The sequence below is a fragment of the Aplidium turbinatum genome, chromosome 18 (assembly GCF_918807975.1).
Source record: "Aplidium turbinatum chromosome 18, kaAplTurb1.1, whole genome shotgun sequence".
NCBI lineage: Eukaryota > Metazoa > Chordata > Ascidiacea > Aplousobranchia > Polyclinidae > Aplidium > Aplidium turbinatum.
In genome coordinates this window covers 17,559,709-17,583,907 of record NC_137489.1, presented here as the reverse complement: position 1 = coordinate 17,583,907, position 24,199 = coordinate 17,559,709, and the positions used below count along the sequence as shown (strand labels likewise).

At 36.9% G+C, this 24,199-nt stretch overlaps 1 protein-coding gene across 4 annotated transcripts; it reads right to left on the bottom strand.

Annotated features, from left to right (window-relative positions):
- Positions 1-1,799: 1,799 nt before the first annotated feature.
- LOC145787624 (uracil phosphoribosyltransferase homolog) lies at positions 1,800-23,480 on the bottom strand. 4 transcript variants are annotated; one of them, XR_014291415.1, is made up of 6 exons: positions 23,281-23,480; positions 13,033-13,208; positions 12,449-12,610; positions 4,340-4,497; positions 4,134-4,232; positions 3,316-3,348 (listed from the first exon to the last, which is right to left on the bottom strand). XR_014291415.1 is itself a non-coding variant. In XM_082599400.1 (5 exons), exons 1-5 carry the CDS (start codon positions 23,439-23,441, stop codon positions 3,242-3,244), a joined length of 705 nt encoding a protein of 234 aa, XP_082455526.1. In that variant the 5' UTR covers positions 23,442-23,480; the 3' UTR covers positions 1,800-3,241. The 4 variants fall into 4 exon arrangements, 2 of the variants coding, with proteins under 2 accessions (XP_082455526.1, XP_082455527.1); XM_082599400.1 differs by lacking the exon at positions 4,340-4,497 and having other exon boundaries at positions 1,800-3,348; XR_014291416.1 differs by lacking the exon at positions 4,134-4,232 and having other exon boundaries at positions 3,290-3,348.
- Positions 23,481-24,199: the final 719 nt, after the last annotated feature.

Genomic DNA, 24,199 nt, shown 5'->3' with positions numbered 1-24,199 from the left:
AAACTTAAGTCATAAGTAGAGTAGACAACCGGAAACAGACATTGCCGTCAGCTGCAGCGTGGGTCAGGTGTAGGCTACGTCGGAAGGCGTACACCGATGCATAGCGCTCAAGTCCGCTTTCTCGCAATGCAGGATAAAAATATGAAAACCAAATAAACAAACAAACAGCTGATAGAAAATCCAGCACTTGATTTGCTTTGTATCATCTTCTTTTCGCCATTTTTCACGTCACGGAAAACGTAGTTTATGATTGGTTCGAGTTTTCATTTGCAGTGCCAAAATTATTTCTTGTTAAGTGATTACCAGTTTGCTTACCCAAAAATTCCCTTTTCGAAACATACTTTGTGAAACGACTTGGAAACCCTATGCTACCATCAGAAAGAAGCTGATGCTTCAATGGGGGGTCTGGGGGGCGCAGCCCCCCAGAAGTTGAAATGACTATGACGATTTTAGCCCACTGTCCAAAAATCACCCCCCCCGAATTCTAAAAGTGGATAGAGCCCCTGGTTTGTGGAAGCCCAGTCAGCCAGCAATTCACCGTTGCTGTAGCCACAGTCAATGTACTGGCAGTTGAAATCGCCAGCGTAAAGAGTGGAAGAGATGATGGTAACATTCGCGAGGGTGGGGGCTTGTAGATATTGACGATGTTGTAGTGTGAGATACATATGCAGTAGCCTATGCACACATCACACCATTCAATCTCGGCATCAGCTCGAGATTGATCGGCAAATGTTCACTTCAGGCTCTCATGCACAAACGTGCAAATGCCTTAGGCCTACTTCCTGCTTAAGATAGACCCGGCTGGCGTGTAGGGAATAGCTAGCCTATCTGCAGTGGATTTCTTGGAGGCAGGAAGGAGGTAGTCTGATTTGTGCTGCGCTGCCAATCAAATCAGCTCTTTGTAGCCTAGTTTTCGGCGTTCTTTCTTGCCTAAGCTATAACTTACATTGCTTTTCGCACAACTCGTTTTAGGTGAGCCTACGGTTATAAATTTGTAATGCTATTTTTTTCCAGTTTTTGATATTATAGCCTATATCTACTACCCTACGGTACTGTATGTCTGCAAGAATACTGATTCCAGACTGAAATGGACGTTTGGCTTCAGAGCCTCAAAGACCTACCGCTACCGAAAGCTGGAAACCTTTTGAATATTTGTTGTGTTGTTGATGGTAGGCTACCATGGAAATGGCTGCACCTACAGGTTAGGGATTGTAGATCATAGGGATGCGAAACTTCATCCGCTTTTGGCTTATCCGCAACACTAGAAGGGTTACGTTTTTTTGTAATTTACATAATATTTTACTTTTTATGGGTTATATAAGAAGAGTGAAGTTGGTTTTAAAGTAATTTAAGGTTTTTAGTTGAAAGCAAGCCAGCAGTAAAGCGTAAAAAAAATGTCAAATTGGCAATTGACCCTTCTAATGTTGAAGGAACAACGGACTTGCGCGTCCCGTAATGTACCGTCCCTACTACAGGTGCGACCGTGGTTTGTCACAGTTTGACTACCGTACCGCAATTGTTTGAGTGTCCGAAATTTTCCAAGATTTTTCACTATTTGCTGACTCGTCATGATATAAAAGATTTTTGTTGCCTTTGAAAAAGCAGTAAATAAGTAATGAAGACCCGGATCGAACAAAGTTCAAAAAACGTTCAATCAGACTGTTAGTAATAAGCGGCTAACAGTCCGACTGGATTTTTTCTGAATCTGATTGTCTTTATTTTACAAAACCTGGTGATGGTGCAACCCAGTTTGCAACATAGGAAAGCAGTAAAAAGGAAATTAAAATATTTTTGTTTAGACATTTTATTCAGAGTGTTACCAAAATCTACAGAATGTAACAAATCAGTTCTACTCTTTTGAGAGGAAAAGTACCACGCACAATTGCACATAAATATATTGATTTGAGATATACAGTTCAACTTTTTTAATCTTTGACACGCCCAAACTTTATCAAACAGCAAAAGCCAAAGACCGCAGTTTCTTCAAATACATCAAAATCAGCAGTGAAGGAAATAAAATATATATCCATAAAATTTTCGCATTAATACTTTTTGAAAGTTCTCGATTAATTCTGATGTCCATGAAAGAAGCAAGCTGATCGACCAAAGCAGTGGTGTTTCAAACTAAACTATTTCCAAACATTCACAAAATACTCCTTTTTATTTGCTTACAAATAAAATGTTAAGCGAAGAATTTCATTTTCACCAAAACAATCGTTTCAAACCGACTTTTCTATAGGCCTATAAGAATATAAGATGCAGGACTACAAGCACAATACAATAAAACACAAATAATTACGGACAAAATTATAAACACATTGCAACTTTGAAATAGGTGTACAAGATAAAGCAGAATGATTGGTGAGGAATAGCACTAGAGTCTTCGGTAGGCACTTTGATATAGGACAGTTTTCCTTGCGAATCAGCTGATTTCGGTCATGCGACTCAGCACGTGATATTCTGACCGATTTACTCGAAAGATTTTTGATACAAAGAAAATTAACTGAATGTATCGCCACAAGCAGCGTAGCCTAATGGGTTAAGGTTAGGGCAAGGGAATAGTCATTTCGATTGCGTCGGTTCGATTCCCACCCTCTACTAATGTTCTTTTTTCTTCTGCAACTGAACTGAGTGTGCAAGAAGGATCTTAATGACTGTAATCAATTGAGGTTATAAGGAAAATTGTTCTACCTTTCTTAACCAATGCGCCGCGGCGCAATGGTGGTAGCTGGTTCGCACGGAAAACTGTCCTATGTTAAGTGCTTACCAGAGTCTTCGACCACCTGTACTGTATTACGCGAATAGCAACACGAACCATGCAATTCTTCGCAACGGGACAATGTTGTTTGTTTGCTGCCATCTGTCAACACTTTGAATGGCACAATGAACGGCAGACATTGAGGCAGCAATTTTAAAGAGTGCCAACACAATAATTAGGCACATAGGATTATCAATTGGAAAAAGTCTAAACAGTAGTGCAGCAAAAACACAGCAAACTTTTAAAAATTGTTCCACAAGCAACCATCTAGTTACTTTACATTACAAGTAATATTGAACTTTTTCTACATTATTGCAAGCAAACTCAAGAGTTTGATTTGATATACTGTGAATGAATTATGGTCCTGGAGGTGCGAGTGACAAAAACCACCATAATAACGAGCAATTTTGCAGCGATATCAAATTAAGCATAGCTGAACGAATCATTCAAAGTGCTAGTGACAATGTGACATGATAAACAAACTCATTCCGTTCCAAAATATTTCTGGCCAAAATGAACTGGGGCCACTGTGTGCACTTCAGATGAAAGCAGAGTAATCCCAGGATACTTAGTAGACACAGCATCAACACCTGCAATAAAAGTTTCTGAAGTTATGGACAATCCTACACGTTACATTTCAGGTACTGATCCACTATAAGTAGGCTAGTTGACAGTGTAGGGTACATGATTCCTCTACTTGAGAGAAGCGCAAACTGCGGTCAAAGAAAAGACATGAATTTTAAAGTTTGCGAATACAAGGCAAATATCAAGTGTTTCTGCGATTGCATATATAATCTGCTCATAAATTTCTGTTCAGTTCAGCAGGCCATAGCCCTCAGAACTAAGTTTTTCGACTCGTGGGAAACCCGTAGTGTTTACAAGATTTGCCATACAAACCTACAGACACTCCTGGAACATCACAGCACGAAACAAGCTACGCTTGCATTGTTTTTCATGCTCAATCAAATGATATACAGTATAACGCATTTTTGGCACTGCATGTAACCAATTCACAATAAAAGTAGTTTGGCAACAACAGGCGTTCATTACAGCTGTGTTCTATAAAGCAGATACAAAGTTGCAGCTTCTAATTAGAATGAGTAAACATAAATTCAACGCCACACTTCACTTGTGTGTTGAAAGCTTGACTAGATCTGAATTCACTAATTTTGCGTCTTTCTTTTGTGGAATTAGGACTTATACGCGATAGATTGAGATTAAACAGACGGAAAACCAACCTTTGTGTCCACATTCAAGCATGTCACTGAATGTCCTACCTGGACACAAATAATCCTTACACTAGATCGCACTTCACCATACCACACATAAATTTTATTACTGTCGATTAAATGTATGCTTCACATAGGCAACGTACCTTGCGGAGTACAAAATAATGTCAAAAGAATAATTTTGGAGTCAGCAACTCCATATTCTTTCAGTACTTCAATGGCCTTTAAAACAGTACTTCCACTGGCTGAAAATGTTAATAACACAAAAATTTAAAGTGGTTTTGTAAAAGTTGATGGCTTACCAATGTTTGCTCAGTAACGGCATCAAGATATTTTGACGCAGCCAACTTACCACGACTGCATTTACCGCGGGCAGGCGTTTTACAGCCGGAATGGCCCGTTTCGGAAAAGCCGATTCGGTAAACTCTCAATTCGGAGACAGCTTTAGACTTCGGAAAAAACGATTCGGTAGTTTCTTAAATCCAGCGACGGTTTCTGGTTCTGTTGAATCTGTTTATTTAAAGAATTTGCAGGAATCATTTGGGCAGGCGGTTTTTGTGTTTACCTTCCCATACCCATACAAACGAGAAAGTTATTGTCTCAGTGAGGTAGATGTAAATTAGCTGAAAATGAAATGAGGCTGTTCACCAGGCATTAAATTAAATAATATGAGATGTTCTACTGGTGCAAATTAAGCTGAACTATCACAAGATGTATACAGTGGCAATCTGCTTTTATTCCGACGTTTCGTCAATCAGACACAACTGACTTCTTCAGGGGGCTAGATCAGGTAGTGACTACCTGCCTAGCATGGCAAAACACAGGACATATTGCTGAAAACAACTAAACATGCAAAATGAAAATTCAACTTCTGGACAAAAACTTATCGTGCGCAAAGTTTGAAAGAAGTTCGAAAAAAAGGGGAGACTTAATTGTTAACGATCAACAAGAAACTTAAACAAGAAACTCTCCTATCTTGTTATTTAAGTTTCTTGTTGGTCGTTAACAATTAAGTCTCCCCTTTTTTTCGAACTTATTTCAAACTTTGCGCGCGATAAGTTTTTGTCCAGAAGTTAAATTTTCATTTTGCATGTTTTCAGCAATATGTCCTGTGTTTTGCCATGCTAGGCAGGTAGTCACTACCTGGTCTAGCCCCCTGAAGAAGTCAGTCGTGTCTGATTGACGAAACGTCGGAATAAAAGCAGATTGCCACTGTATACATCTTGTGATAGTTCAGCTTAATTTGCACCAGTAGAACATCTCATATTATTTAATGTAAATTAGCTGATATCTTGCTGATATTAGCAACTTTAGTTAAAACGTTTTCGCTGAGACTTTATTTGATTAACCTCTAGTACAGTGGTTCTCAACTGGGGGTCCGCGGACCCCTTGGGGTCCGCGAAGCGATTTCAGGGGGTCCGTGAAAGCTTGCGAGTTTGCAGCATGATTGATAAATTACGAAATGTAAAAATTGGTTGGTTGTGCTTTATTTGTGTAGGCCTATTAGGCTACCGTGATTTTCAAACTGTACTTCCTAACGAACCGGTGCGATGTCCTTTGAAAGTTCAAAGGTTTGGTTTCTAACTAAAAAAATATCATATAAATGAATTAATTTTTTAACAAGGCTATGTTCAACTTAATTTTTTTGAGACAGTAGTCTATTGGTCAATGCTTAACTTAGAAATACAAACGTTGGTCAGCAGTCTATCACCACTCACAGTTTTGTGATGACAAAGATTATAACGAATTAATATTGATTGGAAACGAAAAAAGGAAGAAATTGTTTGTAACGGTCGCAAAAGTCTATTGGTTTTTGATAAAATTTATAGAAAAACATCAAATCAACATAATTATAGATTATATAGCCTACTGATTTTTGATGTGCCAACATAAAGCTCATAACATAATTTCTCTAATGTCATCAATAGTCATAAGTGTGTCGCGAGTTCACCAAATTCTTTTAAGTGTGTCGTTTCGAAACTCATAAAACATTTGATTCCATTATAATTATAGGAAAAGTGATATACCAAAATTTCAGATAAAATTTTTTGGGGGTCCGCGACCGCTTTGAAGGTACCAAAAGGGGTCCGCCAAAACAAAAAGGTTGAGAACCACTGCTCTAGTATAAGCTAATTCCTTTGAATAAACAGATGCTGCTGAGTAATTTTTTTATAAGACAAGAAATGGTGTGTAATGCCATCTCTCAGATTTTTGCAATTTTTGAATATGTGAAATAGAATGTATATACAAGGACAACAAAAAAAAATTTATCAAAATCAGAGTTGTACTTTTCAAGATGTCGAACATTAAAAATATATGATTTTTAATTGTCACGCCTGAGCGATTTCATTGATTTTTTTTTTTTCTCAAGATCTAGTAGTAGGAATACGGTGAAAATTGGTTTTCTACCATTTTCAGGGTCAAGGAATTCAAAAATGTTGTCCTTGAAATGATTAACACAAACAAAATATTAAAAAATTTGATTTTAAATTTTTTTAAGCAGGCTACCACCAGGAGGCGCCCCAGGAATGGTGACAAGTAAACTCAAATTTTTTTTTTTGAAAATCAATCTTCGTTGATGTGCCATTCCAGTAAACATAAGGAAAACAAGGCCCCAGCTTGTTTTAAAGTGCTATACTGCAGAAATAATAATGATAGTAAAAAAAAGAACAAAAATCCAGTGCCGCATCACCACAGCAAAAAATGGTAAACACTAATTACAGATACACATAATAGACCATATGTAAGATTCACACACACATAAGGACAAACACTACTACACAGTCTGATTACACACATATTTCCAATTAACATTTTTATGTAGGTAGCTTGTAAAATTGACCTCTTGTTTGTGTTCAAGCTTTATTTTTACAGCAAAAAGTTTCTTGAACGGATAACAACCTTATAAAACAACTATATTCAATTTAATAAGTTACGAAATGCAAATATGCACTTACTGTTTTACTAAAGTACATTTCAAGTTACAAATTAGCATGAGCTGTAGGCCTAAATCAGACATAAGTGTGTTGTCCTGACTTTCTTGATTAGGAGCATGACAGTCTAACCGGTGTTCTCTTCTAACTGCTTGCCGAAACTTCATCTTGTTTTGAAGCTCAGTTTTTCCAATCCTTTGAAGTTCTTCATTTTTTACTTGTAATTACTAATTATTTTCTATTATATATATGAATTTCAAAAACCTCATCAGTACATATTTACCTCAGTTGATAGTCATTTATAACTACTCAGTTTATAACTTCTCTTTACATTCGAATTGCTGCCATGTAATTCATTTCATCTTGAGTGAGTTTGTACTGCCTCCCATTGATTGTTGTTGGAACTTGCAGTTTCAGCAAAATGCTATCCAATGGAACCCAACAAGATTCCTCTGATATTGCCATTGGCCAGTAAAACATCTGTGAAGGACCATGAGGATGCATAAACATAATCAGTATGTCATTGTGCATAACGTCATGTTCTTTCACTAGACCTATCCACCAGGAATCATCATATTTGGCAACAACGTATGTCTGTGGTGGAATTTCATTATAGTTGATACACATTTTTACACATAAAGAATGAATGACATCCTGCAAAATTTTCATCATCTGATACACGTTTATATTGTATTGTGCCAACTTCCTTTGGACAAAAATGGTGAATACTTCTTGTCCCATTGACAGTTTGTCCCTTGATATATCTATCTTGTAGTAGACTGCGTGTTTCTTTAATATCCGCTTTAAGAAGGAGACAAAAAGTTATCTTAGGCATTGTGTGAGAGCAGTGGTTGTATGCTGTTTCAGCAGATAAAATTTTGTTGGATGGAGATGCAGTAAGACTAGCGTTGGTCAGCTTTCGTTTCACACTACCCCCAATTCCGTCACAAGGTGACTTTCCGTGACTTGTGGCAAAGAAGGACCAAGATGCTTTTATGCCAAAGTCTGAGTGATGGTATGTCAGGTTCAGAACGTTTTTGAAGTTTTTATACTGTTCACCACAGCCATCCGAGAAGTACTCAATATGTGTTAGTTGAGGATGTTGAAATTTCAAATGTGTAATAAGATGTTTCTGTAGGTTGTACACAAATGATGTATCATGTGTTAAATCATCGGACATGAAACACAAGGATTACTCTCTGACTTGAAATATTGTTGAATCAATGTCACGAGTATAAACTGCAATGGGGTGAATTGTGCATTGTTCCTTGCACCAGTGATAACTTTGGATTTTATTTTGAACTACAAATTCATAATTTTCTGCAAAGTCTGTCAAAACAATTGCTTCATGTGGCTCCAATGTCAATTTTTGTCATTTCAAATAGTTAGCTTGTGACTTTGCAATATAAGAATGTGCTGTCAGCCTGTCAGTTTGTTGATTGCAGCAAGAGTATCTTCAATGAGTTCCTCCTTAATATATACCATTGTTTTCAAATCTGATCGGTCAGTAGAAGTCCATTGTTCTACCAAAAAGGTCTCAGTCTCATCATATGTAGTCAAATTATCAAATAATTTACGTTTCAAAGCAGCCAAACCAGGACAACTTGGACAGCGATGAATCATGCAATTTTTGTTTGTCACTTCGCATACAAGAACACTCATCATTTCTTTGCTTGGCAGACCACATGCTGAGGCCAAGAGCTCTGCGTTTTGATGCATGCGACAAACACATACATTGTGAGTTCCAGAAGCTCCTGGTGAAACACACCATTTAGGTTTTAAAGACCAAAATTTGGAAAAACTAATTTTCAGTGTTGGATTTTGCTCTCTAAAGATATTGTATAGTTCCCAGCCTGACCCTAGTAACAACCGTTTTTGATGATAAATATTTTTTTGTATGCTTACTTTGTCCTTCATGCCTGGCAACATACGAGATGTTTCATCATTTTCAAAAAAATCCAATAATTTTTGTTGTATCTCAGCTGGAGTACCAATTCTTTGTTTTCGATCATGCCGACCCAAAATTCCTTCTTCTTTTTCAATATTTCTAGCTTTGTAGATTGAGTACGTGGAGCAACCAAAATAAGTTGATGCTTTTTCAGCAGACCAAGACTAAGGAATTAGGGTCAGAATTTGTAATTTGTCAGAAAACTTTTTTGTGTTGTGAAATTTAATCTTTAATTTTGCCACGAAACTGTTTAAATCCATGCTGTCATTATGTAGTTGTTGTATATAGTTGTTTAACTTTGTCTCTTAGTTCAAGGTCTTGGGAGTTTGCTGTCTCTAGATCATTGGGATTCAAGCCAGACACTACAGCAAATTGTGATGTTAGCTTTCTCTTGCATTATTGCAATTTTTGGGAACATACTATTACTTTTTGGTGCTTGGGTTTGCTGTGCAATGGCACCAGTGGAGATTCATTCAATAGTGCGAAACTGTCATTTAAGTTTGCTGTAGATGCTTCCTTTTCTGCATTGAAAACTGCACTTTGAAGTTCCTTTGTGATTGGAGATGCACTCGACTCACCTTCAAAAATGCTACTATCAAAATCAATTGCCATGTTTCCTGCTTTGGTGAAACAGCGGCTGCAAAGCTTTTGTCCTGGAACAACATTTAAGTTTCCAAAACTTCTCAGTTTTTTTGCCAATTCAAGCCCAATTGTGCGTCTACTCTGAGGAAGAGGTTTTGAAGATGCATCAACCTCATGTATTTCAAAAATGTTGCGGCATTTTTTAAAATTTATCAGAGAAATTTTTTTTTAATAACCGCATTTCATGATGTGCGCAAATCACAGCATCATCAGCTCTGTCCACACCAGACCTCCACCATAGTAGCTCCTGATCTTCTTCTGACAACTCCTTTACTAGCTTTACTTCATTTTCTACCTCATCTATCTTATCTTCCACATTGCACCATTCTTTCCAAATATTTCCAAAATAGCACTTGTCACTTGATCTTAACATTTTAACTGTAATCTTAAATTAATATTGCAAATATATTTTTCATTAATAATTGCTTAGTTAGTGTACACTCTTTATCTTCTCAACCTCTCTCAGTCGGCAGCAGTGGCCGAGTGGTTAGCGCATTGGGCTCGCAGTCGAGAGCCTGCATGTTCGACTCCAGCCACCTGCACTTGCTGTTGTTTCTCTGGGCAAGAAACTTTACGATAATTGCCTCTACCCAGTGATCGACTTCGAGTGATGGGTAGTACCAAATTTAAGTCATAAGTAGAGTAGACAACCGAAAACAGACATTGCCGTCGGCTGCAGCGTGGGTCAGGTGTACGTCGGAAGGCGTACATCGATGCATAGCGCTCAAGTCCGCTTTCCCGCAATGCAGGATAAAGATAACAAAAACAAAACAAAAACAAACAAAACAACTTCTTATTTGCTGGAATCCAAACAGACATCGACAATCATTAATCATTTTCAAAGCATTTTCTATGATGAGCTCTTTATTATCTGCTATTCAAGTTCTGCAGCTCTTCTTATCCCATAATTAATCATTATTTACTAAAGGTGCATTCTCTATTTGAAGCATAATGTTAATGCCAAGCAAGTCAGATAGATACAGTCTATCTTAGAAGTCTTTCTAATTACCAAGTTACAATCTAACAGCTTATTGACTTGACTACATTGTTAACTGGGCTGAGTGAGACTCAACTCAAAGTAGGTTAAAGATGTGCAATGTGCATTACCAGTATATTTAAATGCTTTAGCTGTTCATGCAAATAACTTTAATGGTTGACCTTTTGCTTAAATATACTCACAGCTGAAAATTGAAAATGATTTAACTTGCAAATATGTTGTCAGCACACAAAACAAAGGCATATATTTCCATGTATCAGTAGGCTGCACTTTAGAATTGAGTTCAAAATATACCCTGAACTCAACAGGCTTGGGGCACCTGAAAACATGCTGGGGCCTAGTTTTCCTTATGTTTACTGGAATAGCACATCAATAAAGAATAACTTTCAAACAAAAAGTTATGATTTTACTAGTCACCATTCTTAGGGCGCCCTCTGGTGGTAGCCTACTTAAAAAAATTTAAATTCAAACTTTTCGATATTTTCTTTGTTGCAATCATTTCAGAGACAACATTTTTGAATTCCTTGACTCCTAAAATGGTAGATCACCAATTTTCACTGTTCTCCTACTACTAGATCTTAAGAAATAAGAAAAAACAATGAAATCGCTCATGCGTGACAATTAAAAAACACAAATTTTTAATGAGTGACATCTCGAGAAATACAACTCGGATTTTGATAATTTTTTTTTTATTCCGCTCCCATATACATTGTCTTTTACATATGTGGAAATCATAAAAATCTGAGAGATGGCATTACAAAATCCTCATAAAATTTCTTGTCTTATAAAAAAATGACTCTGCTGTGAGATTTTAGAAATCTCCGAAAAAGGCTTTCTCCAAATCAGATTCTCTGGATTGAATTTTCCGAATAGTAGCAAACCGTTTTACCGCTGGTGTTATTTTGCTAAATGTGGTTTATCTCGACTGCATTTGACAGTCAGCATTTTGTTATCTAGTTTATCATACCAGATTAAGAATAACAACTATGTGCTATTTTGAACCCATTGTGGCAACATGTAGTACAGTACGATTATGAATGTACCACAACAGACAGCTGGAAGCAGCAAAGGAACATTATAGTCATTGAGTCCGCTGCTCCCGCTATTTTGGCATGTCATTGAGTGCCTTACCGAGACAGAGCCGCCTGCTCTAGACAGAACTGTGTCAAATGTTCTCAATATTCGGCCAGGCAGCCTAGTTTTGAAACAGAATGTGTTTTGAAAATGTACATTTGATCGAAAAGGATGAGTTGCTTGCCGCTTGATAGTTGTGATGGTTTTTAAGTACTCAATGACAACTTTAACGCAAAGTCATCAGTAAATAAAATCAGCCAGGTCCGGAAACTGGTATTTATGGATAATCCTTGGAGTACGGTAAGAGCAGTTTCCTCACTATCTTATTCCAATATCGGCCACCCCCACTAGTGGGGAACAAACCGACGATGGATTATGATGACGATGATGATTCCATAACATTATTCAGAACAAATGCAACATCATTAATTCAAACGTTTTTGACAAGAACTTTTTGCCCTCATCAGGAAATGCCTAATATATCTAAAAACACAACAAACAACTGTAAATAATAGTAATAATAAGTGACTGAACAACTAACTTCATACGCACTGGGCAAAGTACACACACAACTGAAGTGAAGAACAGATATCAAAAGTGCTAACATTTTCTTGTAAGGGATAATGGAGTGTAATCACAAAATTAATCATCAAAATTATATATCTAGTATTATATTCGTATTTCCAATGTTAGCGTTAACTTGTGTAGCCTACCACAAGTAACGTCTACTGTGGTGACTGCCAAGCTAAGATTTTCTAATAGAAATGCTACATTGGAGTCGGGTGGTCCAAGCAGCAAACCACCTAGAAATGTGAACAAAAAGCAGTTGATGAAAACGTTGGTAACCTGATTCAAATCAACACTTACATAAAATTGGATACATGAGTAACACATTTCGTTGTGAAACGTCTTTGGGAAGTTTTGCATAGAACAATTTTGCTTGATTGGTTTCTTCATCACTTTGAATCAGTATCTTGCCAATGCGAATAGAGCGACAACTGTCACGCAAAGCCCGTTCCATGGCCTCACCTATGTGAGTAGAGTTGTACACTTATAAAAACGCAGACTAAGTCATTATTCTTTTACATTGTATGTATTTTTGCACTAAATGTTTGTCAAAATATTGGAATAAGAACAGCTAAGAATGGGATATCATAGGAATATTTGTAGAGGCATGACGAATATGGTAGGAGATTCACAGAAAAAGTAAATGCATGCATGTGAGCATCATGCATGCATTATTGCATTTAAAAAAGTTAGATTTAATAAATATCAAAGTAAAATACAAAACATTTTCAGAATGTCCAACACTTCTCCTTAATCTCCATCAAGTAGGCCTATCAAACCACAGCAATCACAATGTCTCTTCTCAACATTCAACTCTGTTAGAGAAACATTATATATAATTAATAAATTAAAAAACTAACACTCGACTATATAGTTCAGCTTACCACTTCTAATTATGCTGACACCACAGTTTCCTTTGTCAAACTTTACTCCCTCATAGACCTGCCCAGATGGTGTGATCACAGTATGTTGGGAGCATGGCAAAAAATTCAGACCTTCTTCAATCACAAGTCGAATGAGACGATCAGAACTGATTACAAACTCACTCCTTGTTGTATTTCTAAACAGTCAGCAATTGTATTAATAGCATGTGCTCCATATACCCCAACCTATCACAGACATGTTAGAAAGCAATCAATGAGTTAATTTGAAAATCATCTTGTTGGTGCTGGACTGGTAATGGAGTAGAAAAGTTCTCCTGTAGTAGAATACAAAATACACATATAGCCTATTTCAGAAGTAGGCTACCGTAGGACGCATCAATTGCTCATAAAAGTGATCATCAGAACACAGCAAGTATCGGTCGGTACCTGTTATAAAATTGGTATCATATTATGTCTTTCATATGAGAAAGACTATATCTACAATGGATATATTAAAAAAGTTTGAATAGAAAGCTTGTATGTTGTCATAGATATAGCCACTTTTTACATTTTTACTGTGAAGAAACAAGTTTGGTACATGTACAAATTAACGATACTGATATATATCTACAGAGAATTTTATCAATACACCTGTATATTATTACCTGTTTTGTGTTGCTAATTTTTTCTCTTATTGATGACAAGTTTCAGTGTTTGTGATTCATGAGTAAATGTACACTTTGCAAAAATATATACTTATACGCAATTACGCATACACAATACACATTAGACCTCCCCAATCCCCGGACTTTTTTTTGTTTTCATCTATATTGTGACTTTTCTGCATGGGTTTTCAATGCTGATTTCAAAAATATGCATAAAATTTTTTTTCGATCAACGTCTGGGAAGTTATTCGCTGTTGCTTAGCAACAACTATTCATAAAAATTACAAAAATCTCCTTTAAAACCCCTTTACTTTTAACCTAGTATCCTGATATCTAGATTATCTGAAAGCATTTCTTCTGCCGAAGAATTTAAAAAAAAAATTATTAAAATTGGACAATCGGTACCAGAGTTATGACCGTTTAAGTACCCAGATTATGCAGTCACGCATGACTGATTTTTGTTAATTTATTGCCAAATGATACTAGAAAAATGGTGAAAGTTGCTGTCAAGGGGTTTTTGGGGGTAAGGAGTTCAAAAAATATATTAAAAAGTGTCTCAGAGCAACAGAAAAAAAGTTATTAAAAAATTGATACGAACAGTCATGCATGAATGATTTTGTCGCAGTCGCTTCATTCCTACAATGAGATGTATTCCTTAGGCACCACAAACGTTAAATGCCTGGAGTCATATACAGTATAACGTGGAACCGATCATCTCAATGTAGCTAATATCTGGGTACCCATTGCACTTGATGTTAGAATACACGCTACATTGCTCGGAAAGAGCTCTGATCAAGTGCAAGATGGTCACAGTCCGCCACAATTTCAATAGCATCTCTTACCCAGCATAATGTAGTCTATGTATCTAAATCATGTGGCAAAAAATGGATTAAGTCAGCTGAACTTAACGATAACCTTCTGTAATGCATTTCAGGTTTCACTATTGATCAGTTAGCATTTTCTACTTGTATCTTGTATGATTATATAACGTATTGCATACACTTCTGCTGTCTGATATTCCGTGTGTTTTCATGTATCCATCATGGAGCTGAGGAAGAGTAAAATAAACAATGGTGGTTTGCTTGGTAATTTGCAGCCTTTAAAACATTTTAAGGAAGGACAATTTAGACCAACTACTGGAGATGTTCTTCAGAAATACATATATCATCTTCAATTAAATCCTCGTAACCACCAGAGTGGGAAGCTCGCAGCTTGGGATACAGCAGTATGTCCAGCAAAAGTATGGCAGCCTGCTTGCATTCCACTGATGACAAAACAAAATATCTAAAACAAAATTATTTGTTTGGTTGATGAATACAAGAAATACAAACATGACAAAAAGGGATCTGCTGCCTTAATTAAATTTCGAGAAACTCTGACAACACGATTTATGATATCTGCTAAGAATGTCGAAAATCTTATTAACAAAAACAAACCATTGCTACCAGAAGATAAGGCAGAAGATATACAGTTTCTTAAATTACTTGAAACAAACCAACCAGCATCTCTTGGACCCCTTGATAGAAAGAGGTTGAAACGCTTCACAAATTATGCATTGAAGAATCGAATAAAGGTAATAAAGTATGATGTATGTTTATTCCCAGTATGCTTAACAACCCAATGATTTTTAAAGTAACATACCTATTAATTTTTGATACGGATGCATAAACAAGACGTTTTTTACGGATAAATGCAGATTCTCAGCCATCTACCTCAAGACTTAATTTCCTCTCCTCGTCATTTTCCCAATAAATTAAGTCGAATCTGCACTGAGAATCTGCATTTATCTGTAAAAAATGTCTTGTTTATGCATCCGTATCAAAAATTAATAGGTATTTATATGTTACTTAAAAAATCATTAGGCTGTTAAGCATACTGGGAATAAACATACATCATACTTTAGTACCTTTATTCGATTCTTCAATGCATAATTCTTGAAGCGTTTCAACCTCTTTCTATCAAGGGGTCCAAGAGATGCTGGTTGGTTTGTTTCAAGTAATTTAAGAAACTGTATATCTTCTGCCTTATCTTCTGGTAGCAATGTTTTGTTTTTGTTAATAAGATTTTCGGCATTCTTAGCAGATATCCTAAATCGTGTTGTCAGTGTTTCTCGAAATTTAATTAAGGCAGCAGATTCCTTTTTGTCATGTTTGTATTTCTTGTATTCATCAACCAAACGAATAATTTTGTTTTGGATATTTTGTTTTGTCATCAGTGGAATGCAAGCAGGCTGCCATACTTTTGCTGGACATACTGCTGGATCTCAAGCTGCGAGCTTTCCACTCTGGTGGTTACGAGGATTTAATTGAAGATGATATATGTATTTCTGAAGAACATCTCCAGTAGTTGGTCTAAATTGTCCTTCCTTAAAATGTTTTAAAGGCTGCAAATTACCAAGCAAACCACCATTGTTTATTTTACTCTTCCTCAGCTCCATGATGGATACATGAATACACACGGAATATTAGACAGCAGAAGTGTATACAATACGCTATATTAATCATACAAGATACAAGTAGAAAATGCTAACTGATCAATAGTGAAACCTGAAATGCATTACAGAAGGTTATCGTTAAGTTCAGCTGACTTAATCCATTTTTTGCCACATGATTTAGATACATAGACTACATTATGCTGGGTGAGAGATGCTATTGAAATTGTGGCGGACTGTGACCATCTTGCACTTGATCAGAGCTCTTTCCGAGCAATGAAGCGTGTATTCTAACATCAAGTGCAATCTGGGTTTTTTTTTTCGGTCATTTATCGGTCATTGACCGATTTTTTAGCAAAATGTCCGAAAAAAATATAGTCAATTCGGTCAAAATGTCCGAAAAATATATAGTCAATTCGGGTGTTGTAAGGTTGAGTTTCGCTGATGAACGTTGAAGAAAGTTTTCTCAGATAAAACACGACAACGTTTCTCAGCGAAACTTAATGTTGTAGCTCATAGGCGCCTAACTATTTTTTTGGCCGTGGGGGCGAAAGCGTGTTTCATCAGCAGCAACGTAAATTCAGCAAAATGTCACGCAAATGGATGACGTAATTATTTCGTCACACTAGGATTGCTTTTATTGCCACACTCGGAGTTATCGCTACGTTCGACCTACCGTTAATTATTATAAACAAAACTCGACCACTTCGGTTAAGCAAACACATGTCATGCGTCTGCGTAAACTAGCGGTTGATGGACTGCGACTCTTTAAGCTAAGCACAACATAAAGTTTAGCAACGAATTAGATTTATTACCATGAAACAAGAGACGAAAAGGTTTACTAAAAAGTAAAAGGTATACTGTAAATAGAATGACAATATCTTGAAAATGGAATGCAAATACTAACTTGATTATATGCTTGAAAATGTACCTGTTGAAAGTAAAACCATTCACGTTTACATCAATTCAACAGCACGTCAACTTGACTAAATTTAGAAGTTGCTCACATCCGTAAACAGCCCTTGAAAAATAGTTACGGAGAGACGTTTGATTATAGCTCCCTTTTCACTACAATATCGCAACTTATGACTGACCTGCTTTCAACTTTATGACTGACCTGTTTTCGTGTTGCAGATGAAACAAAAGATGCGCATATTTCCCCCTTTGATCAGGTTTCTATGGCAACGGTCGTGTGTGCGTCATGCAGTTTGCGCGAGTCCGTTGTTGCGTTGATTATTCCGCATGTGCGCAATGCGGTTTGTACCAGCCCTTGTTGCGTTGGTTGGTGTTTACGTCGTGCCGAGACTTCAAGTTCATTTTCACAGCGAGCGGTTCACTGCCGCGACAATTCACTGCAGAGGTTTCGACTTTCGAAAGCGACATCGAGTCTGTTTGCAAGCGCATAAAGCTAAACGCATGCTCCGTCTACGTAGCAAATTATGTTGTTTTTGGGTGCATTCAACATCTGATGACATTGAATCGACACAAAATGGTAGATTTTTGCTATGTCGCAGGCAGCAAAATCAGTCATTTTTACATTGATTCAACGTCTGCAGACGTTAAATCAATGTAAAAATGACAGATTTTGTCTGGTGTGGAATTGTAGCATCGCTACTCGTTCTAGTGATCATTTATCGCGAAGCTGTTGCGGTTTGCATTCAAAAAATGTTGTCCTGCTGCCGATCGCTAGTTCATCTATTGTTTTATGTATATATCAATACAGCATAAAAAGTTGGCGCCTATGTTGTAGCTAGTCAGGAAGTGCAAATTTTGGTTTGTATCAGCTACTTGAAAGGAAATATTTTCCTCAGAAAAAATGACCGAAATAAATAAAAAATGTCCGAATTTTTTCGAGTCATTTCGGACAAATGACCGAAAAGTGTCAGCGAAAAAAAAAACCCAGAGTGCAATGGGTACCCAGATATTAGCTACATTGAGATGATCGGTTCCACGTTATACTGTATATGACTCCAGGCATTTAACGTTTGTGGTGCCTAAGGAATACATCTCATTGTAGGAATGAAGCGACTCCGACAAAATCATTCATGCATGACTGTTCGTATCAATTTTTTAATAACTTTTTTTCTGTTGCTCTGAGACACTTTTTAATATATTTTTTGAACTCCTTACCCCCAAAAACCCCTTGACAGCAACTTTCACCATTTTTCTAGTATCATTTGGCAATAAATTAACAAAAATCAGTCATGCGTGACTGCATAATCTGGGTACTTAAACGGTCATAACTCTGGTACCGATTGTCCAATTTTAATATTTTTTTTTTTAACTTCTTCAGAAGAAATGCTTTCAGATAATCTAGATATCAGGATACTAGGTTAAAAGTAAAGGGGTTTTAAAGGAGATTTTTGTAATTTTTATGAAAAGTTGTTGCTAAGCAACAGCAAATAACTTCCCAGACGTTGATCGAAAAAAAATTTTATGCCTATTTTTGAAATCAGCATTGAAAACCCATGCAGAAAAGTCACAATATAGATGAAAACAAAAAAAAGTCCGGGGATTGGGGAGGTCTAATACACATATGCATTAGAGATACCAGTACTGACATCCTGAGCTGCTGAAATTGAACATGCAACAACCTGGTCACAAAATCATGCAACAACCTGGTCATAAAAGCTGTTGAAACCCAGTTTTGATGCAAACATCATACTAATCTTGAATCAGTCAAATGACTCAAACATCACAGTATCAGAGTTCATGTGATAGATCAGTGCTCTTCAACCTTTTTGTCAACGCGGAACCCCTCATGTACTTTCGCGTTTGTCACGGAACCCCACTAAAAAAAATTTACAAATTACGAATTGCTTGGTCAGAAAATTAAATATTTCGTTATTACACTGTTACACTTCAAAAAATAATTAGACATTTCAAAACATAGACAGTTATTACAAAAGTTATAAAGTCAGACATTTAATGACTCTGTTGTTGTTGCTTATCTTTTATAATCTTCTTAAATCGTGGTTCAACGTTGCTTAATGCAATTCTCATACACATATCGACACTAGGGTGGCTCTTAAAATTGAGTTTTTGAATTTTGCTTGGGACACCCTTTCAAATGGTGAGGTTGTCAGAAAAAATAACTCTTGCAAAATTTTTTTTAATTTGAAGTTGATTTAGAGGTGGCCCTCCTCCCCTAAAGTTCTGTGCCCTCCCTCGAAATACCAAATCTGCGTAACTCGAAAACCACTTGAGCTAGAGATACAGTTATTGTGTTAAAAGATGCAGAAAACATGGTTTTCTATCTGCTTTCTGAACATTGAATGCATCTATCTTGAGTAGAAAAGCAGTTATTTAGAAAAAACGCATTTGACCAAATCTTGATTTTACAACCTTTTTTGTGACCACGCAACCGTCTACAAAATTTCTTTTTTTTTGTCTTAATTTTTGCACCTTAGAGGGAACACTGGTAACGATATTCATTTCAAAATGTAATTCTGGTCAGTATCATACTGGAAGAAGCGATATTATTGACAATATTTTACATATTGCCTTGCGTATCGTGACAGGATGTCTGCGACCTACACCATCGGACAATTTCCCTGTCCTTGCAGGCAACCAACCAGCTGAGTTTCGTCGCAAAGAAGCCATCCTGTCTCTTTCTCGCCGCACTACGAACCCCAACCACTTGCTCCACTCAAATCTCTACGAATCTGTGAGCGAGCAATCGAGCATCCTCGGCAACTGAAATCGAGACACCCATTTGTATGTGACGCACAACTCCTGATGAAAACCGCTAAAGACCAATCCATCAGCGCGGCTACCTGGGAGGACAGCAAATGGAGCTCAGAGTGAAAGAAGAACTCCTCAAGACTCTAAAGTTGTATCTCCGACACCAGCCCCCATCCAACCGGAATGGATAATTTGCCAAGGAAGGCCTGGGTGCGGCTCAACCGCCTGCGTACTGGGCTAGCCTACTGGAGTCAGACTATTCCGCTTCAACATGCACAAATGGGGGATGGCTCCATCCGCAATCTGTGAGTGTGGCAAAGAGGAACAAACCACAGACCACACCATCTGTAACTGCACCAAATGGTGTGCGTGGTCTGCTTGAACTGGATGACGAATCAATGGATCAATGGACGAATCAAAGGATTGCTGCTCAACACCTGCTCAAGCATCTAAACAGCATCGCCACTGCCCAAGAGTGGTAAAAGACAGAGCCCTTGACCCCTGGAGTAACAAAGAAGGTTTAAAGTTTAAACGAAGAAGAATAGACAATATTGTTCTTGTTGGAATTTGGAAACAGTTTCCTGTGTTCAGTAACAACTTGCAAAAGAAACTGAAGTTGGTACTCATCTTCAGTTAAGATTTTGTTAAAATCCTGGATTAGACTTAGAGCAACTCCTCTCTCTGCTCTGTCATTGACTACTGAAAGTCCCTTCGCCATGTGTAAAGCTTGAATAAATGCACCATCTTCAGTCCAATGAGCAGGATCCTTTGAAAGTATAATTATTGCTTCATTTTCACCCAACACCAACAGCTGAAGAAGCCATTTTGAATTAGAGGTGCAATACTGATCTAGACCCTTATTGCTAAGAAACGCATCTACTTTGATGCTTGGTCTCCTTGGTGGACGTTCTCCTGTTTCATCTAACATGGTTGCCACCATTAGCTTTTTACTTTCCACAGACAATCGAGAGTCAAACAAGGCTAGACCAACCATTTCTTCGGACAGATACCATAAATGCAGACCAAGCTTTTTGCATAAATCGCCTTCGCCATCCAACAAGTGCGATGCATAGCACCTGAAGCTTGAAAGCGGATTCCACGCTCAGGAGTTTCTCCAAGGAATATGATAAAAAACGGGCATTTTAGCTATGCATGAATGCATAAAAGTTTAGGAATACTTATTTCGTTTATTGCTTTACCAGTTTTACAGGTTAGTTTATGAACTTTGTTTATTGAATAGCTTGGGCCACAATACTTGTTTAGCACTGTTTTGTGCTAGAATACCGAAAACAGGTTTTTTCTAAATAACTGCTTTTCTACTCAAGATATACGCAATCACTGTTCAGAAAGCAGATAGGAAATCATGCTTTCTGCATCTTTTGACACAAAAACCGTATCTCTAGCTCAAGCAGTTTTTGAGATATGCAGATTTGGTATTTTGGAGGAGGGCGCAAAACTTTAGGGGGGGAGGGCCACCTCTAAATCAATTTCAAATTCAAAAATTTTTTGCAGGAGTTATTTTTTCTGACAACCTCACCTTTTAAAAGGGTGTCCCACACAAAATTCATATTTTTTTCATTTTTTGCCAAATAAGAGCCACCCTAATCGACACCCTTCAAGCAACTTCTGTTTTTGTTCTTAATTGTTGTTAAAGCAGAAAATGCTGTTTCACACAAATAGGTATTTGGAAATTGACACAATAGTTTCAATGCTTCCTTTGAAATTTCTGTCCCTTCTTTGTACAGAAAAATCCAAAAATATTCCTTTCCGTTTTTTTCAAAAATTTCCTCCAAATGAATATCATTGCAGATATCCAGGAGTTCTTCATGTTGTTGGCAAAGGAAAACGAAAGGATTAACCAACCACTTTCGCAAACGGAAAATCTTAGATTCTTCTTCAGGAAAGTAGCGGTTGAAATTTTTCCTCAATAGCTTCAAATGCTCCAACACTAATTCCTTTATATCAGCTGTATCTTCAACTTCGGAGTCAAGGAGCTCCTCTGCTACTATTCGCAACGCTGGTTTAATAACTTCCTCGGCTAAAGTAAATGGTTTCTTTGTTTTAAGAATATGATGTGACAGTCGATATGAAGTCAACAAGATATCTGGATTGGTTTTCACTGCTCCTAAGAATGACTCTTTTTGCTTGTGCACGCTTCTTTTCATATGTTTAAAAAATGAGATAGTCTTTGTCGCATACGCAGAATGATTTGTTTGTAAGTGTCTTTGTAATTTAGCCGGGACCATGGCTGAATTAGAAAGTCTGTTACAGCAAATCAAGCATTCGGGCTGAGGAGCTACATTCAAAAGTTGGTCATCCGGCAAAAAGAACCCGTATCTCAAATATGCGTCGTCCCATTTTCTAACCTTGACAATTGAATTACATTTGGTTCGCTTCGGCGGAGGTGTCTCTGTTACAACTGAACTACAAGGCTCATTTCCGCCCACACCTTCGCTGTTGCTATTCTTTGGCTTCATATAAGAAAATATGCTATTTTGTTTCATCTGGCTTGACTAAACAATAAAAATTTGGTTAAAAACTGTTTTTACTTTATTCTCACAAAGGATCAACAGCAGCTCAAGTCTCTACTCAGTCTGCTCTGCTTGTACTTCTGTGATCTGTACACCGGCTACATCCTATGACTGTGATGCAACAATAACGTTATTGTTAATAGAATAACAATGAACAGCCAGTGACGCAACAATTATAGCAATGTTTTATTCGGTTGGTGACTGCAGTCAACCCCTCGTTTAACAAACTGGCCTACTTGAAGTGTGAATGCGGTGCAGTGATGTAAAAAATCGGAATGACGCATCAAAATGCTGAAGCAAGAAATCAATTTCCCTAAATAAAACGAGGAACCCTTGCGGAACCCTTAAAACTCACGGAACCCCTGTTGAAGAGCACTGTGATAGATAACTAGATATGGCCTCTACCTACATTCAGACAAATATATTATAAGAAAAATGTGAACACTATAATATAAACGACGACCTTTTAGAGTACATGTTAGTTGTATGAGTACATGCATAAAAGTGAGACGAAGTCCAATTTGAAATTCTTCTGTTGCATTTTTCCACTTTGAAATTCTTATGTTGCATATCGCGCGATTTCGGGTATTGAACCCTCTTCAGTACAACTTTTATCAACAGCATAGTACAGTTAAATTTACAGCAGTTCGCTTTAAAAAAATGACTAAAAATGTTATGTGGTTGCCAAGAAACAAATTAGTCTGCAAAATTAGTCTACGAGCAGTAATAATGACAACTTTTATGCAAATTATGAAGGTAAATAGGTCATAGGCTACATTATAAAAGTAAAGTGACAAACTTTAGTTGCAACAAGAAAAAGTAAGAGAATATTAAGCATTCGGCGAAGTATTTAAATGTAAACAACAAACAATGGGATCAGTCAAGCTGACATACTAAATATATATATATATATATATTATATACGGTACTCTAAAAACTGATAAGGTTCTGTACTCACATATCTCTTATTATAGTTTGCAATCTTCTAACTTGGTCATTAATTTTGATTAACTTCAACAGCTCTGTGTTTTCAGGATTAAACAATTCATCATTTTCTAAGTCCAGAGCTTGCCCACCTTGCTGTGCATGCTCCGACCTAGCACTGTCATCATCTGACATAGTAGATTTACTTGCACCAGTTTGTTTTCTATCCAATTATTAAAAACACATCTTACACAAATAGTTAACAATTAATTCGACATATCCTAGTTATTAAAAAATTATAAAGTAAAATATGCCTTGTATGCTAGAGAAGGCAGGGGAGACCTCAGACAAATTTTCAAACTTTAGTAAAAGAATTTTAATTATTACACCACCACTGTCTAGGCCTACCATCATTATTAAATCGTTGAAATCATTCCACAGTCATAAAAATATCTTTTAAACGTAACATGCAAATGTGCAGTTACCTTTTCCATGTACAATTGCAGCAGATACTAGCTGATAGCATGACTATAATGATGAAAGAAGCACCAAGTAACTACAAATTTTCATATTTTGTGGTTATTAAGTTTGTCCATTTAGGGTGGAGTGAAAAAATTTTTTTCTCGTAAATCAAAAAAGTACCCCTCCAAAAACCTGGCAAATATCCTAAAACTGGCGTAAAACTGGGTTTTGGGGTGTTGTCCCCTAAACTGGCCGAGCCCGGGGCCGATAAAGGTCACGCAAAGGTCAAATTTCATAAAATTGCCATAACTTTTGAACCAATTATGATAGAAAGATGAAACTGGTCTTAAAAGATGCAGAAGGGCCAAGTTTCTATCTGTTGTAAGAGAAAATTTTTTATCTATCTTCTTTAGAAATAGAAATATTTCCAAAAAACTGCTTTTTAGAGGTCTCTGATAGAGCTGGTTCAGCACTTGCCAATGCTGCATTAC

Bases quoted from the DNA above. Each gene is read 5' to 3' on its own strand.
- LOC145787624 (XM_082599400.1), bottom strand. From the start codon at position 23,441: ATGTCAGATGATGACAGTGCTAGGTCGGAGCATGCACAGCAAGGTGGG. The intron at 4,233-12,448 runs GTAAGTGTTGAT...TAACATTTTCAG, and splicing joins ACTCATGTATCCAATTTTAT to CCAGTGGAAGTACTGTTTTA. The intron at 3,349-4,133 runs GTACGTTGCCTA...CTTTTATTGCAG, and splicing joins ATTATTTTGTACTCCGCAAG to GTGTTGATGCTGTGTCTACT.